Raw genomic sequence first — 11,056 nt, 5'->3', positions numbered from 1 at the left:
TGAATCTTACTAGACCCCTACTATACGTGCTACATGAACAAACTCGAAAAGCGATGTACTCGAGACAAATCAATCAACGCAAATGAAACTAAAAGAAACATCTTCTTGAACCAAACATATAATATAAGTAAAAAAAAAAAAAATTAAAAGAGAATCTTAATCCTCTAAACCATGAAATATTCGTTGCACCCATTTTTGTGCTCGACTAAAAACCGATCAAGTCCAACTAGCAGACAGTTATTTTTCTGGAAATAAATAAAATTTCAACAATATTAAAATTACACAAAAAGACAAAAAGGGCAATTTAGTCATTATACAAGGGTTAATAAAATAGGTAGAGGATCCAAAGAATCATACAAATTTTCTTCAAACTTTTCTTTTTGCATAATAATTTTGTCTCCAAATTTCACCCAAAACTTATTTATTATTATTACTTTTCTGTTCATTTATTTATTTAATAAATTATTCAACAAATACGTCATCCCATATGTTTTTGTCAATTTATTAATTAGATTACATAAATTTTTAAAAATATATAATTTAATAATCTACATTTATACTATATAATATAATTATATAACTCGAACAGATAATAGAGTCAACAACAATGTATCATCACTAAAGATAACGAGAAAAAAATCTCTAAAAATTTAAAATTATTCAATGAGCTGTCACAATGTCGTTGTCTCTTAATAATATATTTTTCTCGATAGGATTAATTTATTTTAATAATATAAATTTTCGCTAGGAAATTTAATCTTCGACCGAATATTTATTTTTTTTGACTATTAAAAAGTAAAATAAATATTAAAAATGAAAAAATGAACATTTATTTATTTTTTTTCTAGAAAAATCAAAATAGCTGTAAACCTACTTTTTAAAAGGTTAACTTTTGAGCTAAAAAAAAAAAAAGAAAAGAAAATTAATTAATAATAGAAAAATGCCTATAAAATTCTCTTCCTCCCTGCCGTTCTGTTTGCCCTCCAGCCAAAACGCCGGCCACGATTAGTCACTTTCTCCATTTTTTTTTCCCTCTATTCTCGCCGGAGAAAAGCTGCTGAATGGACCGACGGCGTTCTGCCCGACCGCCGCGTCCGACCGCCATTCAGGGTGGACCCAGCTGTACCTTCAATCGGAACGAACAAGACGCATTGGCGGCCGACCATCAACACTCGAAAGCCCCGTCGCCAAAAGCATCTGATGCGCTTCCCCTTCCTTTGTACCTGACCAACACAATCTTCTTCACTCTGTTCTTCTCGGTCGCTTATTATCTTCTTCACCGATGGCGCGATAAGATCCGAAACTCTACGCCTCTTCATGTCGTTACGCTTTCCGAAATCGCTGCCATTGTATCTCTTATGGCTTCCTTCATCTATCTTCTTGGATTTTTCGGTATCGACTTCGTTCAATCTTTCATAGCGCGTTCTTCTCCCGATGCGTGGGATCTTGACGATGAAATTGATCAAACCCTTCTCATCGACAATAATCGCTATGCTGCACCTCCTTGTGCTTCTGCTGTCGCTTTGACGTCCAAAGTTGCCGCCGCCGCTGCCACTGCCGAGCCGTTGAATACAACTCCATTGCCGGAGGAGGACGAAGAGGTTGTGAAAATGGTTGTGAATGGTTCTGTTCCGTCGTACTCTTTGGAATCGAAACTTGGGGATCCGAAAAGAGCCGCTTCCATTCGCCGTGAAGCACTGCAGAGGGTGACTGGAAGGTCGATCCAAGGACTTCCGTTTGAAGGATTTGATTATGAGTCTATTTTAGGGCAGTGCTGTGAAATGCCGGTTGGGTATGTTCAGATTCCGGTGGGTATAGCGGGGCCTTTATTGCTGGATGGGTTCGAGTACACCATACCGATGGCTACGACCGAGGGTTGCTTGGTAGCCAGTACCAATAGAGGTTGCAAAGCGATCTATGCATCTGGTGGAGCAACGAGCATGTTGTTGAAAGATGGAATGACCAGAGCGCCTGTTGTAAGGTTTGGGAGCGCCAAAAGGGCATCTGAATTGAAGTTTTTCTTGGAGGATCCCGATAATTTCGATACCTTGGCCGTCATTTTCAATAGGTAAAAGTTAGTCATATCTTGCCTTCGACCCTTTCAACCTTATCAATTGGTGATTTTCTTCATTTGGTTCCAACTTCTTATGATCCTTAAGATTCTCATTGTTTTCCCATTTTTTTCTGCGTTTTTTTGGTTTCCCCATTCAAATTTGATTCCTGAATTTGTATTTGTTTTGTCGATGAATCCAAAATTCAACTTATGGAAGAATCTGGAAAGAGTTGAGGTTTCAAAATGGAAAAGTTTCATCTAATCACGATATGCTAATACAATTGCTCTTGTTTCCAATTTTGCAGGTCTAGTAGATTTGCCAGGCTTCAAAGTATCCGGTGCTCTATTGCTGGGAAGAATCTTTACGTAAGATTTTGTTGTAGCACAGGCGACGCCATGGGAATGAATATGGTATCTAAAGGGGTTCAGAATGTTCTTGATTTTCTTCAACATGATTTCTCAGATATGGAAATCATTGGTATCTCTGGTTAGTTCTTCTCGTACCCAGCCATTTTTCTAGTGCTATCCTTACCTCAATTTCACTTTCTTTTTACTTGCAATGGAATGATCGATTATAGGATGAAACATACTGGAAATTATGTTAAATTTCTCTCGTTTAGGAGTATTGATTGAAATTTAAGACACCTTTTGATGTGAAATAGAAGAATATGATCAGTGGTACTGTAAGCTTATGAATTAAGTTAAAGAATAAGAATCTAATGAAATAGTTTTTCCCTTCATCTCTCTGCCCTTCACATCGCTGTCCACATTTATAATTGTAGATTCAGACCAATTTGACTACACCTTCAAGCAAAGAAAAGCTTACACATTCTCCTTCTCCCTCTCTCTGTCATATATACTTGTAGTTGCAAACTTACATCTTGAAGTAAAGAAATGTTTACGCAGTCCTACTTGCCTTGAAAGTATTAGTTCTTAAAGTACTGCGTTGGGTCATGGATTTGTTCTTATTAGTTTCTATACCATCTTTCATCTGATGGGTAGCCATAGTTTTGGGAATAATTTGGTTATCTTGTCCGGTTATCTTGTCCAGATCCCACATCGATTGGAGAGGGCAACGAAACATCCTTTATTATAAGGGTGTGGAAATCTCTCCCTAGCAGACACGTTTTAAAAATCTTGAGGGGAAGCCCGAAAAGGAAAGCCTAAAGAGGACAATATCTACTAGCGATAGGCTTTGGCTGTTACAGTAACACTGTGTCATGTGTTGGGTCATGGATTTCTCAACATATGAGTTGAGTCATGGATTTCTCAACATACGAGTTGTTTTATGCCGCTGACATGAATTTTCTTCGATTTTCTCAACTGGTTCTGGTTCTGATTCTCGATTAAAATTTGACGAGGAGACGTATATAGTTTATGCTAATTGACTGGCCTCTTCATTTGGCAGGAAACTTTTGTGCTGACAAGAAACCAGCTGCTGTAAATTGGATTGAAGGACGAGGAAAGTCTGTGGTTTGTGAGGCAATAATAAAGGAGGAGGTGGTGGGGAAGGTGTTGAAAACCAGTGTTGCGAGTCTAGTAGAGCTCAACATGCTTAAGAATCTAACTGGATCAGCAATGGCTGGCGCCCTTGGTGGTTTCAATGCTCATTCCAGTAATATTGTATCTGCAGTTTTCTTAGCAACTGGCCAAGATCCAGCACAAAATGTAGAGAGTTCTCACTGCATCACTATGATGGAAGCTGTAAACAACGGAAGAGATTTGCACGTCTCGGTCACGATGCCTTCCATTGAGGTCACTAATACATTACATTCGTTGTTTTCACATATAATCCTTATATCTCACACTCAAATCATTATACTTTCTTCCTTATTCACTTCAGGTTGGTACTGTTGGAGGTGGAACTCAACTCGCGTCTCAGTCCGCGTGTTTGAATCTTCTCGGTGTGAAGGGTGCTAACAAAGAGTCTCCGGGAGCAAACTCGAGGCTTTTAGCCACCATTGTGGCTGGTTCTGTTCTTGCAGGCGAGCTATCCCTCATGTCTGCCATAGCAGCTGGACAACTGGTAAGGAGTCACATGAAATACAATAGATCTAGCAGAGACGTATCGAAACTTGAATCTTAAACGGGGTGGTAGTAGATCAAGAAAGGGTGGGATCCAGTAGAGAGAGAAATAAAAGGGAAAAAGATTTGGATCTTTCTGGTGGAAGAAGTAGCAAAAGCAAAACACAAGGCTTCTGGTTGGTTTGCATGTGATAACCAGAGGTTGGCTTAGCTGGGGAGGTCCCCATTGAGGAAGACATGTAACATGGTTGGATAAAAACTCAATTCTGTGGTTGTTCTTGAGATATGGTGTGTGCCCGTGCCCCCCTCCCCCTCCCACAAAGATATTCGGTGTGTTGTCTGTCGTGTTTATTTAGCTTCCCGATGATTCGATTCATTCTGATTCGATGCGTTTCTGTTGGTCGACTTGTAGTAGCCGAGGGGGGGTCGGGGTAATTATGTTTTTTTTTTTACTTATTTATTATCTATGGTGGTGCTTATAACTTACTTGGTTGTTATGCTGTAAAAACTGGAGAATTTGATTGTGGTTCTAAATCTCAGTGTATTTCAATGCTGTATGTGTTTGTCTGTATCGATGGTATTATGACTGAAAACGATGCTGAGCCACCGGCTGCTTGCTTTCCTATTTTAACGTTTTCATTGTTTTTGTTGTCTTCTTGTTGGCACTTACTCCATTTTAGGTACATATTTACGGTAATTTCTTTTTTTTAGTCTACTCCAGTCAAAAGGAATTGATTCTATAAAATAGATTTAAGATTCCAATCATGTGCAAGCATGTGATTTTTATTTGTTCATTCTTTTATATGATCTATGTGTAAACACGTGTGATCTGTGACACCAATTCTCCATAATATATATATATATATTATACACACACATACATGTATATATATATATATATAGTCTCATTGCTATGGACAATGATTAGGGTGTATCATTCGAAGTTGTCTACCGTGTCTCGAAGATATGGACAATGATAAAAGGATAATGTGTGTTTCGAGCGTCAAGTACAGACAAGTTGAACAATGTTATACTTCATAATTGAAGTGTTTAGATGCTATCCTTATGAGTCTTGTGACTTGATTGCATGATTTTAAGCGATGAACATAGCATCTAATGATTGTCTTTTGAGATTTTTGGCAGCAGCACTCTTTATTAACGGTAATTATAAGTCTTTTTCCATTAGCTTCAAATATAAAACTCTAATTTCACTCCGATTTACTAGTTCTATATATATATACATATATATGAAATTACTATAATAAATCTCGAAACTTGTAATAACTAAGGCCTAAGAATAGGTTCAATGTGTGCTATCAATTATTCTTGAATGCACATTTAAACAATAAGCACTTCGACAAGAGTTGATCCTTGTAATTGACTTAGAGTTCTCCCATGGTTTATGTAAACAATAATTGATATACCTTTCTATTGCTTGGAATTGGCTTTATCGTACTAATGATTTTCTTTGTACGGTTAAAAAGGGTTGAGAATTTTTTTTTTTTCAATATTCGAAAAAAAATTGCTTAACTAGTAGATCTCCTCGAATACCAACATTTTAGTATGTCTCGACAAAGTGAATAATGTGTTAGCTTGAGATTGCCCTTATATGGCAACCTTGAGTAGAGATGTTCATGGGACGGGTTGGGGTTGTGGAAGCATTCGTCGTTCCAATCCTTATCACCTATTTCATTTTTCAACTCCGCAAAATTCTCAATTTATTTTTACGGGAATCAAGACAAAAATTTCCTACAGAAAATTTGAGAGTATAGAATTTTCCGAGAATAATTTTTCCTCGTTTATTATTATTTCAAAGTTTTCATTTTTCAATATAATCTTTATTAAAAATTAAAAAAATATATATATAATAAATCAATATATTTTTCTACCTCCATCATTTTTAAAAATTCAAATTTTAATATTATAACATATTTATTAATCATTAAAAAAAATTATACAACTAATTTGTAATGATAGTCTCAAAATTAACTCAGTTATTTTTTTAATATAACAAAAAAATATTTTTAATATGAAAAATATATTTATATTAAACCCGAGAATATAATCCCATATCCAACCACATTAAAAAGAATATTCTTTATTTGTTAGGTAAAATTCATGCAATAAATACTAAAATTAATTACAAAAATAAATAGGAAATAGTTAGATAATGTGATATACTAATTTTTAGTGATTGAACTAAACATGACATACTTTACTTCATAAGCGTCTCTTAAAATTTTGAATAAAAAATTTTGTTTTCACGCATCAGAGCTCAATTGCTATAACGTTCATTTAGCTAAAAATGAAAATTGAGTATTAAAAATACACAGTAAATGTCGGAGTTAGATATTCATACATATATAAGGTAACATGTCACAGATCAAAGGACAATTTTTCTCTTAAAAAAGGGTCACTCGCTCGTGACTTGCCCTAGATTAGAGTTGTGTAGCTTGATCTAACCAAAACATAGAAACCGTGATCAACTAGCCCATTCGCTTGAGATCAGTTTTAAAAAGTTATGAACCATCGTTATGTAACCAAAATCAAAATTTTGATCTCCTCGAAAACCGGTATAGACTCACTCGGTATGGTAACATCGATCACTCTTTTCGATGAGTGTGATGACTAATTACCCAATCATACAACGTGTAATTTCCAAAAATTATTTTATCACAAGATAAATCAATCACATTATACACATTTAACTGAAAAACCAAAAGCATTTATCAACAAACAAGATTGTTCTTTACCTTATTTGAAATACAAGCAAACTCCTAATCCGTTCAAAATCTCCCTTTAGTTAGAAGTTACTTGCCAAATGGGTAAATCCATGAAATTAGCGGTTGGATTAAATCGATCTAATTGAATCTGATTAAACCGAACTAAAAATTTTGGACCGATCGAACAAACCCACTACTAAATCAAGAACCATCGAGCGTCTTGTTCTATGAACCTCTTCGACAATCTCCTCTAATTTGAGTCTTGACTGTGCACAAGAAATATGGTGATAGAAGTTCACATCTCTAGTGAATAGAGTAAGAGACCAAAATGAGAAACAAATTTTTCTAAACGTCTCAATGGGTGCTCGTTCAAGAAAAAAAAAAAGTTATCAATGGTACCTCTATGAAAATGGCCCGAACACCGCCCAAAAGCATGATAATATACGATGCCAGATTGATGAGGCTGAGTAACCAAATCCTTATATTTTTAGGTTCGGTTGGATTGAGTTGTGGAGGAGGTATATTACCTGATATGAACCAAGAGACATCAATCATACAATATGCTTCAATGAAGATATGAAGAAAATATTGTTAAAATTATCAAAAGATATTTCAATTCATGGCACATTGAAGATGAATGAAGTTTCATGTTTTAAATTTTGGGTGGATTTAGAGTAATTTAGAGTTATTGCATTTCGTGAATGTATTTTAAGACTTTTTATTTACTTTATGTTACAATTACATAGTTAATTATAGTATTAGGTAGGAATGTTAATGCTTTAATAGTTTCATTTGAGGCTATATAATGTCATGTATGTTATTTGTAGGGAGACTGGGAAAATATAATAAAATGAGCATTTGTGCTCCTATTTAGCCAATGACTAAGTTTCTTTGCAATTCTATATAGTTTAGGTTGTATGTAGAATCATGTAGAATCATTCAAGCTCGACATGATCAATCTTGCTTGTGGAGTGATTTGAATCTCAAACAATGTTCTTGCCTTGAGATATTTGATCAACAAAGTAATCCGAATCTTATTCCCCTTGTAGTGATTCCTTATCTTATCATTTGACTAGTTTCATAAATTCAACGGAGTTCATTAAATGCAACTTAAAGCGCATTTAATTCATCTCTTTCTTGAAGCTCAACTTTGCGTAACATATAAGGGAGGACTCCAACGTCTTCTAGAATTTCCTTTGATGAGCTTACCATAGCTTGAAATAACTGTAAAAGGTTTGTTGTAGCTTTTTGGCTCTCGTTCTTGTAATTGGACCTTGAAATATGGAAATTCCTTGATCGTGGTTCATATCATTACCCCTATACTAGCCCAAGTTATTCGGTTCGACCTTTTCTCTACTCGGGCTAAGATCACTCAGGTACAATGTCACATCTTAACTTGTCATCTTGGTTCCAAGCTAACAAGACCAACATATCTTGATGTCATCCCAACTCTCTAGATGTCATAAACCATTGAACCCCACTCGATCATGCCCATCGAGAATGACCCCATATGTCATTCATAATGTCGGGACATCCCAACACCTCCCTCCAACCGAATTCTATCGAGACATTGGACCCTATCGTGTCCGTGTCATATTATTCATGGATTTCATACTAGCTAGCGAGTGCATATACCAACCTCTAACACATGGGCGAGGGTGCAATGTCAGCACACTCGCGTCGTACAACACTGTCCTTGAAAGACTCATTTCAAAAGAAGTTATTCGACACACTCGTCTAGTAACGGTCGCCCTCACTGTGACACATATATGCGTCATAGGATAGCTCGCTTAGGTCATAGGGTCCAAGGGTGGTGGAAAGCTTACATCATGCCTCCTCTAAGGTACATTTTGAGATATTTTCAATCTTCCTAGAGTAGAAGTGATTTTGGTGAATGGTCATACCGTCTAGTAAGAGCATCTGTCTGATATTTGATTGACACCTAATTTAGCAAGCATTCATATTTCATATAGGCAAACTTAACCCTAGAGCCGCATGCCCAAATTTCCTCTGAAACTTCAACTTTCAAGGTTAAGGCTCGGGGCGCTACCCAACCCTTTATCAAGCCTATCTTTTTCCTTCTTGTATACTCGCTGCCTCCATCTTACTTATGTCTCATCTTAACTTTAATGCACATTTTACATGGTGTGTTGGATGGTGCACCGTCATCTTCAGCTGCATCATAATACTTAGCTACCTCGGCCTCGCTTGGTTGGTTGGGCTCCACTTCCGTATTACCACCTTGTTTTTCTGCACGTGAGGATCACAACCTACTCTCTTCTTAGTATGGTTGTGACACAAGCACCCAGGGATGACTAAGCTCTCCAAGGCTTTGGTAGAGTGAACAATGTTTCCAGAGTCTCCGCCCCTATCTTCTCTTGTACCCTGATAGTGTTATCAGTGACCTAGGTTAGGCCCAATTGAGTTCTTGCCAAGTAGCATGTTTATAGGAGTGGTATCATCGAGTTAGGCTTAGGGTAGCGCATCGAAGTGACTAGGTGTCATCACCTAGTGGAAATGGCTAGGGGGTTTCCTAAAGAGTTTTTGTGTTATAAACTTGTCTTGTGGGGGTGTGAGACCACACAGGTTGACATAGTAGTTGGCTAGTACTCGAGGTCACTCCATAGATTTAGTGTGACTTTATGGTTGTGTTCAGATAAGTAGATGTCATACTGTTCTATCAGAATTTATTCAGATAAAGCTTCAACCTAGAACATCAGTCCTTCACGGCCAAGGAAAAGCAAGCTACTTGAGTCAAAGAACAAAAAGGTTGAACAACCTACCCAAACCCTAAGGGGTAAGTATTAGACAAGAGCACCGCTCAGAACTTCCCGACCTTCCCAAATGCTTAGATATTTATACAAATTTAGGCCGGACCTATTTAGAGCCTAGTGAACATCTCTTGATAACTTACAACGATGAAGATATAATGAGAGCGTACAAGCAGTTTACTTACTGAGTATTTTATACTCACCTCATTCTACATTTCTTTTTTAGGTGATCGTTAACCATTGGTCGAGGTTAGGGAGTGCACGTGAGCTACTTAGTCACAGAGGAGGTCGTCTCAAGGCATCAGTCTCTATGTAGTTTGGGGTCTTAAGATTTATTTGAATTTGTACCTCGAACCTTATTTCCATTTGTAAATAATTCTGAACAACACGACTTTGTATTGAATTTCAATTTGACTATTAATTCTAGTGTGGTGTATTTTTAAATTGCACAAAAATTTACAGTATTTTTACTATTATTTAATTTAATTTAATTTTTTTTTTTTTTTTTTTTGCCATGGTCCGAGATTTGAAACCTAAAAAATCTAATCGTAGTAATACACAGGTACATATCATTATGCATATAATTCTCACATTGCTCTTCCACATTGACCTATATCATCAAATATGTTCTATACGGTGATTAGATAGGTTGAGTTGCACAGAGGTGACAAACACGACCTTGTTCACATTAGTATACCCAATTGATCGGATGGTAATATTCATATTCTTAAATTGACACGTACATTTCATTTTAACACAGAAGTTATGTTAGTTTAGGAGTACGACATTCTCCGAAATTTAGAGTTCAAAAAATTTCAACTTTTTACCTCATAAATTTTTTAACAGTGGAGTTTCGGATTCCAAACCCTGAACTCTAAAACCTAAACCCTAAAAGAGCGATGGTCGGGCTCAAACCGTGCCGGTTATGCATGAATATTCATAAAATTCCTTAATAAATCCAGTTGAATTTTTTTTTAAAAAAATGATGAAATAAAAAAGAAATTAGGAAAATTCGAAAAAGTGTGTTAAAAGGAAATGGCAACGAAAAGAGATGGGCCCCACGCGTAGACCGCCTCTCGAGCAGTCCGTTGAGAACTTTCCTACATAAAAATTCTAATTCCATCCATTTTATTCTTTATTTTATTTTATTTATCATTAATCTAATTTACCATTTCGAATTTTAAAACGGGGAGAGGTTTCCATACTCTCCCCTAACTGACACGTTCAAACTGTAACGCTAACAACTAAATGGGGTTGGGCTATTGTCAAGTGGTAGGATTTGAACGGTAATATGACACTCCATTGGTGAGATGGCGGTAGTAGTCGGGATGTGTTCTAGACTATGAGTCATAAGTGAATCGATAGAGATGTTGATATGAAATGAGACGGGATTTTATCTATTTATTTAATTTTTGAAAAATAGGAAAAAAAAGGGAGAAAAGTGTGGAGTATCTGAGTGGAAATCCCGTAAAGCTCGAGGAGGG

The 11,056-nt window shown here is 36.3% G+C and overlaps 1 protein-coding gene across 1 annotated transcript; it reads left to right on the top strand.

The window, feature by feature from the left end:
* The first annotated feature begins 962 nt into the window (after positions 1-962).
* LOC111493947 (3-hydroxy-3-methylglutaryl-coenzyme A reductase 1) lies at positions 963-4,649 on the top strand. Its single transcript, XM_023143887.1, has 4 exons — positions 963-2,068; positions 2,359-2,540; positions 3,462-3,808; positions 3,897-4,649. Exons 1-4 carry the CDS (start codon positions 1,062-1,064, stop codon positions 4,137-4,139), a joined length of 1,779 nt encoding a protein of 592 aa, XP_022999655.1. The 5' UTR covers positions 963-1,061; the 3' UTR covers positions 4,140-4,649.
* The last annotated feature ends 6,407 nt before the right edge of the window (positions 4,650-11,056 follow it).

This window comes from Cucurbita maxima, unplaced genomic scaffold (assembly GCF_002738345.1).
Source record: "Cucurbita maxima cultivar Rimu unplaced genomic scaffold, Cmax_1.0 Cma_Scf00019, whole genome shotgun sequence".
NCBI classification, from domain to species: domain Eukaryota; kingdom Viridiplantae; phylum Streptophyta; class Magnoliopsida; order Cucurbitales; family Cucurbitaceae; genus Cucurbita; species Cucurbita maxima.
This window is presented reverse-complemented; position numbering and strand designations above follow the sequence as displayed.

Excerpts from the sequence above, each read along its gene's own strand:
- LOC111493947 (XM_023143887.1), top strand. The coding sequence starts at position 1,062 with ATGGACCGACGGCGTTCTGCCCGACCGCCGCGTCCGACCGCCATTCAG. Across the intron at positions 2,541-3,461 it reads GGAAATCATTGGTATCTCTG|GAAACTTTTGTGCTGACAAG; the intron begins GTTAGTTCTTCT and ends TTCATTTGGCAG. Across the intron at positions 3,809-3,896 it reads TCACGATGCCTTCCATTGAG|GTTGGTACTGTTGGAGGTGG; the intron begins GTCACTAATACA and ends TATTCACTTCAG.